General features: G+C 46.9%; 2 protein-coding genes across 5 annotated transcripts; both read right to left on the bottom strand.

The window, feature by feature from the left end:
- Positions 1-11,961: 11,961 nt before the first annotated feature.
- On the bottom strand, positions 11,962-14,332 carry LOC101759249 (melanoma-associated antigen 1). Of its 4 annotated transcripts, none has more exons than XM_004955404.3 (7): positions 14,134-14,332; positions 13,805-14,054; positions 13,525-13,677; positions 13,331-13,439; positions 13,142-13,256; positions 12,445-12,509; positions 12,180-12,330 (listed from the first exon to the last, which is right to left on the bottom strand). In XM_004955404.3, the coding sequence occupies exons 1-6, from the start codon at positions 14,176-14,178 to the stop codon at positions 12,468-12,470; spliced, it is 714 nt and encodes a 237-aa protein (XP_004955461.1). In that variant the 5' UTR covers positions 14,179-14,332; the 3' UTR covers positions 12,180-12,330; positions 12,445-12,467. The 4 variants fall into 4 exon arrangements, with proteins under 4 accessions (XP_004955460.1, XP_004955461.1, XP_004955462.1 ...); XM_004955405.4 differs by having other exon boundaries at positions 12,190-12,330; positions 12,449-12,509; XM_004955403.3 differs by lacking the exon at positions 12,445-12,509 and having other exon boundaries at positions 11,962-12,330.
- Positions 14,333-15,077: 745 nt separating this feature from the next.
- Positions 15,078-17,676, bottom strand: LOC101758845 (probable inositol transporter 2). The gene is made up of 3 exons (XM_004955402.2): positions 17,392-17,676; positions 16,992-17,062; positions 15,078-16,899 (listed from the first exon to the last, which is right to left on the bottom strand). Exons 1-3 carry the CDS (start codon positions 17,522-17,524, stop codon positions 15,331-15,333), a joined length of 1,773 nt encoding a protein of 590 aa, XP_004955459.1. The 5' UTR covers positions 17,525-17,676; the 3' UTR covers positions 15,078-15,330.
- Positions 17,677-18,821: the final 1,145 nt, after the last annotated feature.

Raw genomic sequence — 18,821 nt, 5'->3', positions numbered from 1 at the left:
GGAGGCACCGCGCGGCGGGTGGCGGGGCCGGGGGGAGAACTCGGGAGGCGAGGTTTTTTGGGGCGCGGGAGGGAGGGGGACTGTGACGCTGCTGCTGGGTGCTGGACTGCTGGCGCTCGCGAGTGGGCGAGTGGAGGGAGGGGGTTGATGAGACTGGCGGGGGGTGTTTGGGAGACAGAGGCTAAACTTTAGCCATGTCACGTTGGATGTTCGGATGCTAATTAGGATGATTAAATATGAGCTAATTGCAAAACTAATAGTGGAACCCCTAGGCTAAATCGCGAGACGAATCTATTAAGCCTAATTAATCCATCATTAGCGAATGATTATTGTAGCACCACATTGTCAAATTATGGACTAATTAGGCTTAATAGATTCGTCTCGCGATTTAGCCTAGGGGTTGTGCAATTAGTTTTTTAATTAACCAATGTTTAATACTCCTAAGTGGTGTCCAAACATCCGATGTGACAGGGGCTAAATTTTAGCCCCTGTGTGCCAAACAGCCCTGTAAGGGGCGAGCTGCCGAGGCGGAGCGAGATTTTATGAGAGGGGAAAAGGGGAGGTGCGCGGCACGAGGCGAGGCGGCAGGCTATGCTACGGCCGCCTCCCTCCCTTGGCCTGCCGATTCGGCCAGAGGGTCAGGCTCGCCTCGCGTGCACCCACGCCCCGCACGGTCGCGGCCGGAGCCCCGTCATCTGACGTCTCACCCCGCCCTCGCGGCACGGGCTCGCGGCGGGGAGGCGTTGCCGCCGGACTCGCCCGCCGCGGCCGCCGCCGTGATCTGACGATTGATGGGAGCCGTTGGTCACTGTCAGCCGCCGAGGAAAGGGATCGTGTCGTGGCGACGCCGATATGATGTCGGCATGGAATCCCATCCCATCCCACCCGGTCGCATCGGCACGGCACGAGTTTCTGTTCCGTGCGCCCGCCGTGCCTTGTCCAGAATCCCAGAACAGTGCGGCGGCGGCGGCGGCGGCGGCGGCGGTACTGGCACTGCCGCCGCCTGCCGCTACTGTCGCTCCATGCCGGACCCTTGACGCTGGCCACTGTGCGCGGCCGTAGTACTACGAGTCTCGAGATCGCGATCGATTTTTACATGCTCCTTCATTCGTCCAACCAAGTCCTGCCCGTGCAGCGTGCAGGGTGGTACCGGAAACACATCCTCCAAGCCCGGCACTGTGCACGGCGCGCGTAATCGTACGTGTACAGGCTCCGTGTACGCGTACGAGCTTCGTGTGTCGCGTACTGCTACCGGTATGCTACGGGAGAGGAACACGCTGGGATCCGAATGTGTGCCTACAGTGCCGTGAAAAGCACATTATCCTCCTCTGCCATGGTAAAGAGAGCATCTGGCGGCTACCCGTAGTAGGAAGCCTCCCTGGTTTGTGCCTCTGCCTGCCCACATTGATCTATGCACTGGAGCCGGCTTCTTCGATTTACCCCAGCGTATTCTACTCACTTCTATTCTATTCTGTTACTCCCTCGTCCAATATATAGGTACTCCTTCGATCTCAAATTACTATTCATTTTATTTTTTTAATATCTAAACATACTATATATCAAAGCAAAAGCTAGATATCTAGAAAAGCTAAAACGAACCGTAATTTGGGACGAAGGGAGTAAGTCAAATCGTCTTAGTTTGACTAAGGGGGTGTTTGGTTCTTTTGAACCTTCTAAAATTCCTATCACATCGAATGTTTGGATGCTAATTAGGAGCATTAAACATAGACTAATTATAAAACCAATTGCACAGACGGAGACTAATTTGCGAGACGAATCTATTAAGTCTAACTAGTCCATGATTTGACAATATGGTGCTACAGTAAACATGTGCTAATGATAGATTAATTAGGTTTAATAGATTCATCTCGTGAATTAGCCTCCATCTATATAATTAGTTTTATAATTAGGTCATATCTAGTCCTCCTAATTAACGTCCGAATATTTGATGTGGCAAATTTTAGTCTGAACTAAAAATCAAACACCCCCTAACATTCACGGTGAAAATTTAGTATTATTAGACTGGATCCATTATTGATAGTGTATTTTGCATCGCATCTCTTTTGATGTGGTTGGTGTTGATCCTTGACACTAGTCTACGTAAACTTGGATAGACCTAATATGGTTTGACATGTAAACATATCACAAAAGTGCGATCGATTTTATGATTCATCACGTCATTTATGCATGCATCTACTGCTGAAAGTGCTCGCCCTTCTTTTTCCCCCCACCACATTCAAATGCCATGCATATTTAAACTCGAAAAAACACCGGGCATTACTCTAGCAAATGGGCCACGGAAAAGCAAGACGACATACCTAATTTATACCGGATCGGAAGCTTGGATCTATCTGGCACAGGCATCCTGCTGCAGGCTGTGCCTGTGGGCATACCAAACTTACTCGATCAAACGATCGGCAGCCAGCCCCTGTTTTTACTGCCGGTTGGTAGGGTTCTTGCTTCTTCCTTCCCGGTCCACACACACCACCCTCCAGGAGCGCCACCATTTATGGGCACCTTTCGCGGTTCGGTAACGGGCGGCAATGCTCCAAACGCACAATGCCCCCAGCAGTGCCCCCCCTTCTTCTTCTCTGATGATTGATGAAACACCAAACAACATCTCGCCCAATAATGCCAGTTCGAATGCCGGCGTCATTGGCCACCATGGCCTTAGCTTCTGTCTGCTTCTCCTCCTTCAATGGCCATGGCGTCAGTTCATCAGCTGCCCGGGATCCATCTAAGGCAGCTCGCGCAGCTGTCCCATGGCCAGCCGGGGTCTTTGAGAAATGGAATGGCCACTCGACCGATCGCGCGCAGTTTCCTCGTCAGTCACTTGCATGTGCTTCACTGTTCTACAGTGTTCTGGAGCGTAGTGTTTAGCACTCCATCCGTTCCAAATTATAAATCATTCCAACTTTCTTAGAGAGGTCACATTATTTTATATTTGATCAAAATTATATAGAGGATCACAAAGGTCTATAGCACTAAATAAATATACTATGAAAAATATATTTAATAAAGAAACTAATGGTATTTATTTGGTATCATGAATGTTAGTACTTCATTGTATAAATTTGATCAAACTTGAGATACTTTGACTCTCCAAAAAAGTTGGAATGACTTATAATTTGAAACGGAGGGAGAAATGGAGGAGGGAGTATGAGATATTCTAAACGTAGCTACTTAACTTAGCTCCCTAGCACGTAAGACTACGGAATAACAAAATCGCGGGATCATATGATGGACGATCGATGGATCGGTAAAGCTACTCTGCTTTTCTCCTTCCCCTCTTTTTTTTTTAAAAATATAAAGATAAAGCTACAGCGTAGGAAGAAAACCTTTTGATCAATGCAAAGATAAAGCTGGAGTGAAAATAAAAGAAGAGGTAGCTAGTAGGATAATGTTCATGCATGCAGCTGCTAGGTACTAGCTGAATGAATTGATTTAGGTTCTAAAAAGCTAGCTTGCAAACTTTGTAAGCTCAAAATAAACCATTTCAGTACACACTGCCGCTAAACTAACAATAGTACAAGTACAACTTTTTTTGTTGGAAAAAACACAGCTTGGACATTTCTCAGCGGCGTCGAATTATTGGCATGGCCTACTCCCCTGAATCTCTCTGATCGCCCCAAGGAAAAAAGCACAGTGTTCATGCGTGCATGCTTGCTTGCTTCATGCATCATTTGGCACGGCCTTTTGCTCATCTTCTTTTTTTTCGTTCAGATTATCAGTAAAAGAAGGGGGCTTTTCCATGAAACAAGTCGCAACCTTTTTCCAAGCTGTACTGTGATGATATGGTTATGCACGAAAACCTGATGGGAGTACAGTTCCTACCATTTTCTTGTGTTCCTTCCTTCCTTCTTTTAATGAGCTTGTATTGGCATACTATATAAGCTAGCTAGCTAGCTTTTCATATACAGCCATTGATTCAAATAGCAAAATAAAGGTAATTCCTCAAAAGTAACATTTTTAAACGATTTTTGCAGTGTTAAGATAAAATCTTGAGAAACTCACAGTGCAAGTAAACACACAGTAGGCATGTACTGTCAATAACCGAAAGTGAGCCTGCGATAGTGATAATGCACAGAGAAGCATGCTCGGAGGAAACACAAAGTACAAGGCCGTAAACACCGCCTTTTTCTCCCTCGCCACGTCGCTTTATTTGACACGCAGATAAGATTGTTCAGTTCAGAGTTCGGGCCATTAGCTCATGTCGTGTTCTTAGCTTGTGCATGATCTCAAGTCTCATCTCCTGATCGAGTTAGACGAAGAAGAAGAAAAAAAGGTGCCACACTATTTTGATCTGGATGTCCTTTTGTGGTTGTCATTGCACATGGCCTGCCTTTTCCCCACTCACATTTCTCTCTGGGTCAGCATCAAGTCATTGCTTGCAACAGGCCCCAATTATTGTCCTAACAAAGGTTGAGCTTGTGGGAGAAATTTTAACCTCGGCTTTTTTCCATAGCCATGTTACAAGCTTCTTGCCACCCTCGTGCTACGCTTTGCTCATTTCATGTGTGTACTACACACCTACCTTAGCTTATCTACAATCTTGAGTACACATGGTGCAATATGCAAAAAGGTGTCATTGTAATAATGTTCTTGATGACTGCTCATGTTTGTGACAAGTCACTTTCTTTGATCATATATACAACATTCTTTGGAATCAAATTGATCGGTATTAATTGTTTTGTATATTGCACTTGGTTGTTGCTCACACAGCTAGCTAGACAGATGCCACCTTGCCATTGTTTTCCTGCCATTGTTTGATTCCTTGCTTGCTAACAAATGGACGGTTCAGGAGGAAGAAGGATAAAGTGAGAAATAGGAGCAGCGCATCTTGTGGTCATTTTAAATTGCTTGTCTTTCTTATTTTTCTTATACCAAATCTATCAGATATGTACGACCCTCAGGTATGAGCATATGTATTTGGAAGTCAATTGGTTTGATTTAAAAAATGTGGAACAGATCAGGTCAATATGAGAATATATGATATTATCCAGTATTACCTCCAATATTTTGTACGCATCATGTCTACGGGACCATGGAATCGAAGAAATAGTTGTTTTTTTTTTGCTAGGGCACTAATATGAAATAGTATTAGGATCTGTCTATTTGGGACAGGGAAGAGGATCGTCTTGGAAGTGTTCAAGGTCTATTATGCTGGAAGAAGTATCTTCTGGTTTCTGGGGACCATGGTGATTTTAAGTGTTATTGGTCCTGAAAGAATTTAAGTATTGTTGGACCTGAAAGAATTTGAGAGAGCTAATAGTTTAATCCAAAGAGAATTGGACATTGGAGTGGGGAATAATCTAGTACAGTTGCCTTTTTCTTCTTTCAACTATTTTTTTAGATAGTACAGCTCGCCACATAGTCTATTTCATTGGATATCGAATCTGAAGAATGTGTAACTGTAAACACTGATGATATCTACAACGCAAACGACTTCAAATACAACCTTCGTACATAAAGGCTCAGCCATGATCTACCTAATACACTTCTTTTTTTTTTCTGAACATTTCATCATGTAACTGATGAGCAAGGGTACCCTACCCTACAAACAATATCATCAGTGTACCATTTTTGCCAGGTCAGAAGGCACATGTTTTTTCATCCTGCAAGCAAAGATGCCGTTGTAGAGCTCTATTTCTCCTGTGGAGCAACAGAGAAGTGAGGCTGCTTGAATGCATCTGTCCCCTCCTTCCATCATGCATGGCCGCCTCTCTCCCCTCTCTGTAGTTGTGTACGGAGTACACACCACAGGGTGGCTACCGGGGCCAGACAGTTATGGAGCTTGAGCCCTTTGGCCATGGTGGCTTGTGCGTGGGCTCCCACACCATTTTTTCCCCCTTCCACTAGCTAGCTAGCAGTACTGCACTGCAGCGAGTGAGGTGAGAGTGAGACAGCCTGCCCCAATTTGACATCACTGAACAGGAAAAGGTGGTGTGTGCCAGTATTATAATGTCACTTGCATATGTAAGAATTTGGTCAGAGGAGGCCGGAGGGTGTGAAACTGTAAAAAGGAGTCAACAATGAGGTTTACTCGTACATACGGCTAAAGTTTTTACTATTCAAAAAAAAACAGTGAATCTGATGAAAAGTGTAGTATCCTTTTTCTCCTGTTTCTGCTGCAAAGCAGTAGCACTGTAGCAGTTAATCTTTGGTACAGATATACAGCAAAGAGTGAACCTTGCAAAGAGCAGAAGTTACTATTAATTCTTAGGAACAACACTATCATTTGCAATTCCGAGGAAATAGTAGAAAGTATACTCCATTTTCCCTGTAATAAAAAAGATACACTCCATTTTATCATATAGGGCAGTCATTTTTTACATATATGTAGACAATGAAACTTCAACTACAGTATTTTGTTAGATATATATGTTCGAAACCTGAAAAAGTACATGTAGTTTTCTCTCAAAAAGTGTCTCTGCTTTCATAACATCATAATATGTTCGATTTTATGAGTGTGTTATATTTCAAGTTACTGAGTTCAAAAATTGTGTTTCATAGACTATATGTCGACATCCAAATTAAATTATAGATATCTTTTTGTGGCCGGAAGAGGATGATCTATTGAATGGAACTCTATGAGAGTTGTAGTTCAATTGGCTCATCTCAACTCAACCAACCGTTGAGAATGAAAGAAATTGAGCCGTTGAACTCCTGTATAGTATTATCTTTGAATTATTGCATCGCCCTCAGATCATTAGCACTAATTCAAGTAACTTAACTAGTTAACCAACCACATAGACCCTTAATAAGAGTAGGTCTAGCGGACTGTGTCTGGATCTGAACCTACACTGCCATAGGAAACAAACCTTCAGGTTTGCAGCATCTTAACGGTCTTAGTTATAACTTGACACTTGTAAGAGCTATCATCAAACCCTAGCTACCTGTGTAAGATATTGTTTCAGGTGTGGTTAGGTTCTCTTTTCATTTGTTTATGATCACACATGAATGTGCATGCAAGGTAGGAGTGCCACTTTTCTTGTAAAGAGGGCCATGTCACAAATCTCCAAGCACCTTATCAATTACAAAAGATAAGGGGAATACTAGCTAGACCTAGATAGCAAGTCCTAGTGGGTGTAGGTCTCAATCTAGAAAGCGTCTAAGGGGGTGTTTGGCAGGGAGGGGCTAAATTTTAGCCCCTGTCACATCGGATGTTTGGACACTAATTAGGAGTATTAAACATAGTCTAATTACAAAACTAATTGCACAACCCCTAGGCTAAATCGCGAGACGAATCTATTAAGCCTAATTAGTCCATGATTTGACAATGTGGTGCTACAGTAACCATTCGCTAATGATGGATTAATTAGGCTTAATAGATTCGTCTCGCGATTTAGCCTATGGGTTCTGCTATTGGTTTTTTAATTAGCTCATATTTAGTCCTCCTAATTAGCATCTGAACGTGTGATGTGACAGGGCTAAAGTTTAGCCCCTGACATCCAAACGCCCCCTAAAATTGCTGGTATGCAAGATATAGCTGAATAGGCAAAAAAAAAATAAGGTAACAAAAAAAAAAACAAGCCCCAATGCTGGGTGAAACGTTCACCAGTACTGACTGTGACTGACGTTATTTTTAGGCAATCTGAAGTTAGTAACAATATGTCTCGGTAATGTAGGAACCTAACAAAGTTAGATTGCCATTTTGCAGTTCAATACATATGCTAAGTCAGGGTACTGATAGCCAGCTACGCTCTAAATAATTTTTTTTCTAATTAATATTCACTCAACATATGACAAACTATCTGCCTAGGGGACAAAGAGCTTAGTATTTTTGAATTAAGAAAAACCTAGCGCATGCAACCAAAGCCTACACACGACAAAGCATGATAGTAAGTCATATCACGAGGGATCTTCACATAGTTTAACCAAAATGCTTCAAAAGATGAGGCAGGCATGATAGCGCCGAATCAATCAAGTCTATACGCAGTTCAGTGCAGGGGGAAAAAAAAAAAGGAGAGGCCCTGCTACCCCTCCAAAGGATGAAAGGATAGATCATGGATGGAAACCTTTCATGAGAGGGTAAAGGGAATAAAATTGCCAAGCGACATTTGTCCGTACAAGATAGTCATGGTAAAGATCGCCAGCCCTCATGAAAAGATAGGCATGGTAACCCCCAGTTACCCATGACTACAAGGTGGTGTGCAGTGGTTGCATAGCATTGGGGCCAGTGCCATTAGGGCATAAACTAGTCACCCCTAACAGCACCTAGTTAATGACTAGCCCTAACCCTCCCTCCGCTGGTATTGTTTAATCATTTCCTCGCCGCGCCATGTCTTGCCCCCTGATGCAAATCCACGGCGCAGCGCTGTCGCCCGAGCACCGGCCGACGGCCGAGATCCCCGCCACGCCGACGCGTGGCTGGGGCCGCGGTGGCCTTGCCGGAGGAGGAGAGGCCAGGCCAGGAGAAGGGAGGAGTAAACAATGGCTTGTTGGTGTAAAAGTGGACGTGAAAGCCTGCGCCTAATTTTAGATCCTAGAGGGAGCTGGCCCGTGCACCCATGAGTAGCATTATGAGTAATAATGTTGTTTAATCAGCGAGCAGATCCGGTGCCAGGCTAAACACTCGATTAGTCTAATCGCTGTAATTGTGTAGCTGGGTAATCTAATGCGTCAAGTGGACGTGTGCAGTTCCCTGGTGCCTTCACGCCACTTGTCCAGTTCCGGTTGGCTGCGCTGGGACACGTTTCGGGGAACTAGTGGCTGCCTGCTGGGTACTGGGAGTTTAACAATTGGGGAGAAGCTATCTTATTGGTGTGCTGATGCTGTTTGTTAACTCATCAAGGTTTTGTGTAGCTCTCCTGGGACCAATTATGAGTCTTACTTAAGGAACTGACCACTTAATTATGGGTCGATGCTAGTTTTGACTAATAGAGGGGGTTAGGGGTTACATTTTGATTGTTTTAATTAACAATGGATCAGATAGCATACTTGGGGACTACTAATTACCCAAAATTTGGTATCCATCATTTCTTTACCTTTTTTTAAGCTAATGATTTTTCATTACAACAGGTCTCTCTGATTTTCAAATGTTGAGTTTGAACATTGAAAATGTTGATTTTCAATAGGTTTGTACTAGAAATTTTTGTTGTACTATGATTTTTCTACGCTTTTATGAATAGTTCAATATAAGAAACCAGTGGACCCTTTATGTCGATGCCGACGATGGCACAACTACTATCACCGGCGGGTATGCTCTAAATACATTCATGAGTAAATTTCAAAAACTCGTAGCAACTATTTTGATGCATGCTGCAGAAAACTACAATGGCCCTGTACTACACAACTAATAGGGTGAATTCAAGTATTGACTAGGTTAGTGCTGATTTTGACGCGTGTTGCAGAAAACTCCAATGGCCCCGGCCCGTATTACACAATTAATAGAGTGGGTTCAAGTTTTGACTAAGGTTTGACGTATTTTTTTTGGAATAGATCTGAGCAAAATAGGATTGGCCTAAGCCTGGCCTGACATTAACCGGCCAGGTCAGGCTTAGTGCTGATTTTGGTGGCTCGAAATAAAATCCGGAAGGCTGGGAATAATAAATAATTTATTTTTACATTGAAAAATGACGTTTGGTCTGGTTACATTTGAGCTAGATTTTGCATGCCTAATGGACTTAATGGGCACGCTGGGACGCATGTTAGGCCCAAAAGAAATCAAGTTTTTTGTCGGCCATGTCCAGCTGGCAAAATACCTAGCTACAAAATTTAAAACCTAATTCTTACATTTTGTTAAGCTTACGATTTGTACACCTACCCTAATTTTTTAATGTTGAGTTTGAGCATCGAAAATGTTTTGAGTCGTTCGTATTGGGGTTTTTCTCCCAGGACTATTGGGAAGGTTAATACTGTTATGGTTTTTCTATGTTTCATAAATATTTTGATATAGAAACCAGTGATCAAAATTAAGTCTGCTAGCTGCGCTGGGATCGGCCCAACAAGATTGTTTAAGACAGGTTGCATTCAAACATGCTCGAAAGGTTGCCGAGTGATGAGGGGATTTCTGCTTAAAGCATGTTGTTCAGAACTTCAGGTACAGGAACATCAGCATCCCCAGGTTCCCTAGCTGTGTTGGGATCTCACCTGACAGCAGGTTGTGGCTGACATTCTCAAGTGTTGTTTGGTTGTAAAATTTAGTAACAGCTACGAGTAGCTTAAGCGTCCATCACCTAGAGCAACATTGTGTGACATGCATGAAGACAATTGTTGAAGTGATGCTCCATGAGAAGACAACACCACAAAGCAACACTATTGAGCTAGCCAGTCAACTATCAAGAAAAGATTGGGGTTCGTATGCTTATTCTGGTGAGTGAACTCTTCAGCCAGATCTAGTTTATTGTGTGTTGTGTCTGTTTCGGTCTCCACGACCTTGCAGAGGAGGCGATCCCGCTGATGGTGAGTGATAATTCCACGACGAGCAAAGACGCAAATCTCGTTTAATGGGCTATGAATGTTTTCGAAAAAAATTTAAACAATATGTGGTGCATATATTTATTATATTATTACATCTCTTAAAACAATTTCAATAATGTATGTTGTAGGCATTTGATTAATTCAAAAATGAACTAAATACCGAAGCGCAATGCTGAGAATAAATGATATCATATTGCAAACTTGCTCTCATGGGTAGCATATTTTAATTTGAGTGCTTATTTTCTGGGGGAATGGAACCAAATTCAAGAGATTGTTCAGGGAGGATGGAGCTAAATTTGAGTGATGATGTGTGTAGGATTTAGAGTTTTAAAAAGAGGATAGATGAACAGATAGGTAAATTTGGGCCATTGCTTGGGAATGATTTTCAAGATGGAGCTAAATTCGAATAGTTTGTTCCTTGAAAGGTGATGTTGCCAATTTTGAGCAATTGTTACTAGAGAGTGATGGAGCTGAATCTGAGCGATTGTCCTGCAGGGGACATTAAAGCTCTTGGAAAGGGGACGCCTGACAGAAAGAAAGTTGATGAAGCGATGATTTCAAAATAATAAAGGATAAGGACGAACATATAGCTAGTTTGTCCATTAAATTTAAGGACAGGTAGTAAAGTCTCAACGAGTTGTATATATCCTTATTGATCTCAGAAATGAAAATATCCTAGCCAAATTTGTGCATTCTCCATGTCTATTTGATGAAGATGACGCTAAGGGGTCTAAGAAGATACTATATATGCTGGAAGGGTTGGGTGTGTTACAAGTATCTAGAATAGTCTGGATGTGTGTCATCAAACGGGAGATGTGTAGCGTTTCAACCTAGATAGCTTCCGTTCTTTTTGTTTACTTTTATAGTAATCAAAACTAGTCTTCAAGATCCAATCTACACCCAATCCACTTCATTCCAATAGCCTGTTCCTCCTCAATCCCGCCCAACCCAGTGATCGGGTTTCAGAAGAAGCTGGAAGCACATCTCCCTGGCGCAAGGAAAGCTTTCCTCTTATTACAAACAGCGAGCAGGCACAAACCATCAGCGCGGGCATGGAGGAGGCTCCGGTGGTCGCGGTTATCAACGGACACCATCAGTGATGGCCGCCCAACAATTTTATATATGTGCTGAGCTCCCTACTGTTCTTCCCAAATGGCTTTACCGTGTTGTACTGTGACTGATCAATCTAAGGACAAGATCATCGTTTCAGCTGATAAAAATGCTATGCAGCGGCCGTAAAAGGCCTCGTCTTTCTTTTCTCTGTAGCAACAACAAAACCTGGGTGCACGTCTTGTTTGCATCAGGGATCAATTCAAGTGTTCCGACAAGTTGATGGAATTGCCAAAGGGTTTCTCATCTGATGAACGTCCAACACCGGTGATATGGTTGATCAACTAATAGCGGTGTCTCAAGTCTTGATCAAAGGGCCAAGGGACCAAGAAATATCCGACGTTGCAGACATTTCGAATGAACCACATATTGGTAAGACATCAGATGCACCTCACGCTGCCATTGGTTTGATCAGTGTGGATTGCTTAGTTAGGATCAAAGAAACCTCGCAGCATCCAGTGCCACGACACAACATATGGCTTTGCTTGTGACAGTACGGCAGTGAACAGAATTAGTAACAGTACGGTCTGGTTAAGCTAAGCAGCTTCGTTCAACGACACAGACTGACATACATATACTACCCAACAAAAGGTAATCCAAGCATGGTAAGCTGGTTACAGCATGGCACTAACATTGTTCAGTTAAAGACACTACCGCCTAATCTGAGAGGCACACATCTGCTCTCCTGTACAAAATACGCCCTGTTTCGACAGGACTTAGCGACCCTGCAAGATGATATAGCTTCCCATCCTGAATAGAGTCAGCTCGTCCTCGCCCACAACGAACAGGGCAGATACCCTGCAAGGCCGAGAAATGATGAGAAAACATGTTACTAGCTATTGTTCCTAAAAGGAATTGACAAGGCATATCATTTCGATCAAGAAACAAGTAAAGGTGAAGCAATCGAAATACCTACTGATCACCATGTCATCATATCAACTTGAATTTTCTTCTGCGACAGTGCTTGTGCCCACAATCTACTCCATCATGAAAAGGGAGGAAATTGAGCTTAGTTTTTAGCAGATTCAAAACATCCTTTTGAAACGAAAGACTCAAAACATCTCACACAATTTCCTAACATGATCTTGACAAGACTTGATTTTAGGATGGAATGTTGGATTCAGGAATGGAATATTCCCCTGCTGGCTGCTGCTGATTGTTTCTGTGCAGTTCATTATCAGAAGTAAAATTCAGAAAATGCTACTAGCCTGCCGAACCGGTCTATTCACCTTTTCATATAGTGTAGCAGTGGCAGCGGAACACAAGCAACTTTTCATTCACATACATATTCTTCAGCTAAACTGATGCAACTAATATTTCTGTAACGGTAATAAAAGGAAATTTAAAAGACATGGCAATCACAGGTATGACTGTATGAGTCGTGACACTATACATAACCCTGGAGATGGTTGAAGAAAGAACTCTGCAAACAACACATGTTTATGGAAGAAGAATGCAGTAACTGGATCGTGTACAAGTATGATGATGGTTTCCGGAGGCTACTGTTTTCATGACATTTGTACCACCTTTATATTGCCTGCTCTAAAAAACAGTGCCTTTGATAGATCAAAATTTGTAACATTATTGGCAAAGGCGGATGCATACATACCTGTGCAATGTAGTCTTTAAGCTTCCCACTGATGGATTCATCCAATGCCCTCTCAGCAAGCTCATACATCACAACATGACCTTCTGGTCCAGCAAGTTTCTCCTTCAGCAAGTACCTGCATTAAGCAACAAAGATGAACCAAAAAAGTTTGCAATGAATTACAGATTCCACAGCACACACCAAACCAACCTTTGCTGCACAAGGAGTTCAAGCGCCTGCTTATTGTTACCAAGAGCAGGGTGCTTCTCATCATTATCGTTCTTCAAACCCAGCCGCTTCAACTGATGCCAGAGGTCCTCTGGAAAGTGATTGACAGAGCTCAGGAACATCAGACCATTAAGTCTTCCTAACCAAAGCAAATAATTTTGACCCCCTTACCTTACCTTCGGGGATTTTGCCACCAGCAAGATGAATAAGGCTAATGATAGTGAAAGCAAAGCCAGATAGAGGGGCAGCCTCCTTATCCTCAACGTACTTGCTATACACCTCATGGTCTAGCTGGCTGACCAGAACATAGCTCTTCGCCTCCGCATTCGCTAAACACATTTCCCACAAAATTCATTAGCCATTGCCTGCCGGGCAGCTGTTATGGTGACAGACGCAGAGGAAATGGCAAAGAATTGAGAGGAAAGGATTAAGAAAGAAACAAAGAGGATGCCTTACGCTGCGGCTGTGACGGCCGGCCAGAGCGCGTGGACGGGGCGCGGGTCCTCTGGAGTTCCCTCACTTCGTACCCAAAGGTGGCGGCGAGCCTGTCCCGGGCCTCGTTGATGACGAGCGCGGGCAGGGCACGCTGGCGGTAGTTCTTGGTGACGATCCCCGTGAGCTCCTCCCGCTTGATGGGGCATCCGGAGGTCTGGTGCGTCTTGAAGAGCATGTACCGCATCACCTCCGCCACCAGCTTGTCCTTCTCCTGCAGGACGGGGCCGGTCAGACAAAACGTCGAACACCTCGCGTGCGCTCTGCAGCGGGGAGGGTGGGGGCGCACGAACCTCCTTGGAGATGTCGATCTGGGCGAGCTCCTCGCTGGTCGCCATCCGAGGAGCACGGGGAGGTGAGGACTTGTCACGGAGTGCCCGCTAACGACTGATCGGAGGAGGAGAACCCTAGGCTGCCGGGGGAAGAGGAGCCGCCGTTCGGTTCGCGCGAGAATGACTCGCGCGTCGGGGTCGGGTGGAGGTTACATGTGCCCGCCCCGAAACCCGAGAATAAAACCCACCGCAAACCTCGTTTCGGGTGACAATGTACACCCATCCTCGAAACCTGCGGGTGTCCGAAACCTGACGGCCCCTCAAAACCCGAGCAAGATAAGGCGAGGTGCAGGTGGTCGGCGAGGGGTGAGGGCGCACGCGGCCGGCACCAAGCGGCGGAGGCGGAGGTGGACTGGGCGAGGGGGCGATGGGGATAAGATTGGGGATGCGGGGGTACGGCGGAGAGTGGGAGATGTGCTGAAAGTCTGGAACGTAGACTCGAAGTTATATTGCTAAGGTTGTTGTTGAACTGGGCTAATTTTTTAACTGAATTGTATACTTCAAAATCCCGTGAGCCACCCGCAGGGGAGTGTAAACCCGCCTCCGCATCCGTCATGTATCGGGTCCCTAAACCCGAGACCCGTACGGAATTCCGGATCGGCTCCCGATCCCATCGGGACTGAAACCCGCGGATCTCAAGTCCAGACCCCACCGTGGGGATTGGATTTGCGAGCGCACCCGAGCGATTTGGCGCCACCGAATTGGGGGAAGGCTGGCCGCGGTGGGCCGAGTTCCTGCGAATTGGTTGCTAGAAAGGCTATTGCCTTGTAGAAAGCCTGCCTCATTCTTATCTTTTACTTATCTTTTTATTGTACTTTATTTTCTCTTGGAAACATTGCAAAATACATGAAAACATCAAATTCTCCTCGACGAAGAAAGTGATAAAAACCACAAAAAGCAGCAGGTTCAAATAAAATCGTGGCCAAAGGGGAAAAAATTTCCATACGGCCATTCTGCGAAACTCAGTTAAAATATCGTGGAGAATTCTTCACAATAGGTGACACAACTAGATTACGTAGAACGAGAAATTTGAAATAGCCAGAATTTGATCAACCTCAAACCACCACTAAGAACATTTTTAACTCAGAAGCTCGCAGAGTTTCACGCGCCACATGATACTACCTACTTCCATTAATCTGCCTATCGCTCTGAACAGCCTCAGACGCCGGCACTTTTGCCACTGTCCTTGCCGTGGGCATCGCCGTCGCGGTCGCGCGGCGCCCAGAACCTGAGCCTGAGCTCCCGGCGCTCGAGCATCTTCTCCACCTCCTCGATGGGGAGCCCCTTGGTCTCCGGCACGCAGACGAGCACGAACGCCAGCGCGGCGACCGACAGGCCCCCGAAGATGAGGAACGTCCACGACGTCCCGATGGCCTCGGTCAGCGACAGGAACGACTGCGCCACGGCGAGGTTGGACACCCAGTTCGCCGTCGCCGCCGCGCCGCCGCACACGCCCCGGTGCCGCAGCGGGTAGATCTCCGAGTTGACGATCCACGGCACGGTGCCCATCCCGGGGGAGAAGAAGATGATGTACAGTGCAAGCCCGACCAGCGCCAGCCACCCGAACCGGCTCGGGCACCCGCGCGTGTACCACCGCCGGCCCTCGCCGCCGCAAGTGTCGCGCGCCGTGCTGTTCGACACCAGGCACGCGCCGGGGAGGAGCCCGCCGGCGCCCGACGCGCAGAAGCCGCACTCCGTCGATTTGGCCTTCAGGCACCGGGTGCAGTCCCAGAAGCTTCCACCGCCGGACGTCGTCGGCGCTGACAGGGTGTAGTCCGGGCAGGTGAGCGAGGCGTCGAAGTGGCGGGTCTCGGCGGCGCCGACGGGCGGCGAGTGGGAGGCCGTCTCGTGGAACACGGCGGTGAGGACGCCGAGCGAGAGGATGACGCCGACGAGGCTGATGACGAGCAGCTTCCTCCGGCCCGTACGGTCGATGAAGTAGATGCTGACGACGGAGCCGAGCGCGTTGAGCCCCGAGGTGACGAGCGACAGCGCCAGCGCCGTCTGGTTGGACGCGAACCCGGCGAGCTGCACGATCGTCGGGCTGTAGTACATCACCGTGTTGATCCCCACAAGCTGCTGGAACACCTGCAGCCCCACGCCGGCGACGAGCCCGCGCCGCACCGCCGGCGTCCGCAGCAGCGCCGCCAGGCTGGCCTTCTCCGACGACCCGCGCTCCCGCGCCTCCGCCGCCACCGATTCCTTCAGCTCCTCGATCTCCCGCTCCGCCTCCTCCGCCGAGTAGATCCGCCGCAGGATCGCCTCGGCTTCCTCCGCCCTCCCCTTTCTGTAGAGCCACCGGGGGGATTCGGGGAGGAAGAGCATGAGGCCGAACTGAACGACGGCGGGGACGGCGGCGACGCCGAGCATCCACCGCCAGGTCCCCGGCGCCTTGGTGAAGGCGAGGTTGATGAGGTAGGCGAGGAACTGGCCGCCGGTGATGAGGAGGCCGTTGGTGCTGACGAGCGCGCCGCGGATCCTGGCGGGGGACGCCTCGGAGATGTAGAGCGGGGAGGTCATGGACGCCATGCCGACGCCGAGGCCGACGAGGACGCGGCCCACGACGAGCTGCGCGGGGCCCGTGGCGGACGCCATCACCACCGCGCCGGCGAAGAAGAGGGAGTCCGCCACCAGGATTGACGTCCGCCGCCCGAACCGGTCCGTCGCCCAGCCGCCGATCGCCGCGCCGATGATCGCGCCCGCCACCGCCATGCTCACGATCAGTTCCTGCACGGGCACGGCCAGCCACCATTGGTTTCAGCATTGATTCATCAGAGTCAGTGAATTTGCATCAGGATTTCTTGGCTCTTTTAGTTTACCTGAAGCCATGTATTCCTGTCGACTGATCGGAAGTCGTCACGGATGTAAAGCAGAGCACCCGAAATAACACCTGCACACAAATGTGAACTGATGGATGAGCAAGTGAGCAAACAGAGCTCACGTCACTCGTCACGGACCACGATCTCGACGAACACAGTTCTTTCATAAATTAAACAGTTTATTATCCACTAATGATTGGGCAAAATCATCCGAGCCCCTAAAAATAACCAGCAGCAGCTCAAAAGGTCTCGCTCGATTATTACACGAACAAAACGGCCATCTTTGAGCTGAACTTGCCAGGTGAAACTAGCTACAGTGACAGCAGGAAGCCCACGAGCTCGAACAATTGGGCGAGAAGACATGGAATTTCTGAACGCGAGGGAGGGATCGATCACGCACCGGTGTCGTAGCCGAAGAGGAGGCCTCCGATGCCGGCGGAGAAGGCGAGGCGGAGGACGTAGGGGTTCCGCCACGAGAGGGAGAAGCACTCCCTGAAGGCGGAGCCGTCGAGCTCCTGCACGCCGCCCTCCATGGCCGCCGCTCTCTCACTCTCCGCAACTGCCACCCTGCCCTACCCTATCCTTTGCTTTCTTGGGCTGCTCAATGCTCTCGCAAATAATGGAGCCTTCGAGTTGGACTGGTCGCCCGTCGCCGTGTGTGTGCGCGTATACTGGTGGTACGTGGAGCATGGCCACGGCGGGCCATTGTCTTGTTGCGTCGTGTGGATGGTAACGGCGAGGCTCTGATGGTGACGAGAAGATTCCGGTGGCGAATTGACCCCGGCTCCGTCTCGTCGCCTTGCAGCTTTGACTATACATGACTCTGATGGGGACGCTCCGATGGAAGATCACATCCACCGATTGGTGTAGAACGAGAAGCCATCTCTTTGCTGCTGGCGCGGATAGATGTGCAGTGCAGGGACAAGTGGCACTGCACAACCGCGAGCCTCTGTTTCTGCTCTCTCTGTGTTTTTTTGTGCAAGCAAACATCAGGCAAGAGTGTCAGCGTACTAGTACTAGCAACGGGACTTCCGATCTATGTCTGGGGAAATTGGCGATACATGGAAAGCTGATGGAGCGTTTCTTGTCCATATCCTCGTTGCTTTCATCACTATGGATTTATATTTTAGCTGCATAAAGATTTTAAGTTGGTTGAATCCAGCTAAAGTGATAAAAGATCAAACTACCCCTCCACCTTCCTCGGAAAAGGTATTTAAAGTAGGAGTGAGGGATAGAATAGATAAACATCTTTTCAACTATCATTTAGTTAGAGGATCCAAACACCCATAGCTAAATTTTAGCTAGCTAAAAGAAAGCTCCTAAACTTTATCTAGCTAGCTAAACTTTAGTTGGGTAGATCCAAACAGGACCTCAATCTCAAGTAGAGAACGTTTGAAGTTGAAAATGTGGAAATTTCAGACATTTCGGACACTGTGGAAGTGTGCAAGCAGCTAATATTAGGAATAGCTAAAGACACAAAATCCGAGATTCCGTCAATACACTGGTCCCATATGGAGCATGTAAATTGTACCGAAAACTGTACGGTTTTATGTGATTTAGGGAAAATTAGAGAGATTATAAACGGGAAATAATTTATCATCTCTCGCAAACCCACCTATAACACAATAAAGATTCCTTCTCCTTTTTTTTTACGGTGAAGAGCATGACCAAGAATTTTTCCTATTTTTATGGAATCCAAAATCTGCATGCATTCTTTTCAACCAGCAGTTAAGCAGAGGTTGCCTTGCCATTGCTAACCCGTATGTGCTGTGGACAAGGAAACCAAAATGCGATCCATCCAACCTTTGTTAAAGCAGGATCATCGCAGGG

Source organism: Setaria italica, chromosome II, assembly GCF_000263155.2.
Source record: "Setaria italica strain Yugu1 chromosome II, Setaria_italica_v2.0, whole genome shotgun sequence".
NCBI classification, from domain to species: domain Eukaryota; kingdom Viridiplantae; phylum Streptophyta; class Magnoliopsida; order Poales; family Poaceae; genus Setaria; species Setaria italica.
Note: the sequence above shows the minus strand (reverse complement) of the source record. Positions and strands in the feature narration are given on the sequence as shown.

Coding starts and splice junctions, on each gene's coding strand:
- LOC101759249 (XM_004955403.3), bottom strand. CDS start 14,178: ATGGCGACCAGCGAGGAGCTCGCCCAGATCGACATCTCCAAGGAG. Junction 13,257..13,330: donor GAACTCCTTGTGCAGCAAAG/GTTGGTTTGGTG, acceptor TGCTTAATGCAG/GTACTTGCTGAAGGAGAAAC. Junction 12,331..13,141: donor TTAAAGACTACATTGCACAG/GTATGTATGCAT, acceptor TCGGCCTTGCAG/GGTATCTGCCCTGTTCGTTG.
- LOC101758845 (XM_004955402.2), bottom strand. CDS start 17,524: ATGGAGGGCGGCGTGCAGGAGCTCGACGGCTCCGCCTTCAGGGAGTGC. Junction 17,063..17,391: donor CCTCTTCGGCTACGACACCG/GTGCGTGATCGA, acceptor ATTTGTGTGCAG/GTGTTATTTCGGGTGCTCTG. Junction 16,900..16,991: donor ACAGGAATACATGGCTTCAG/GTAAACTAAAAG, acceptor GTGCCCGTGCAG/GAACTGATCGTGAGCATGGC.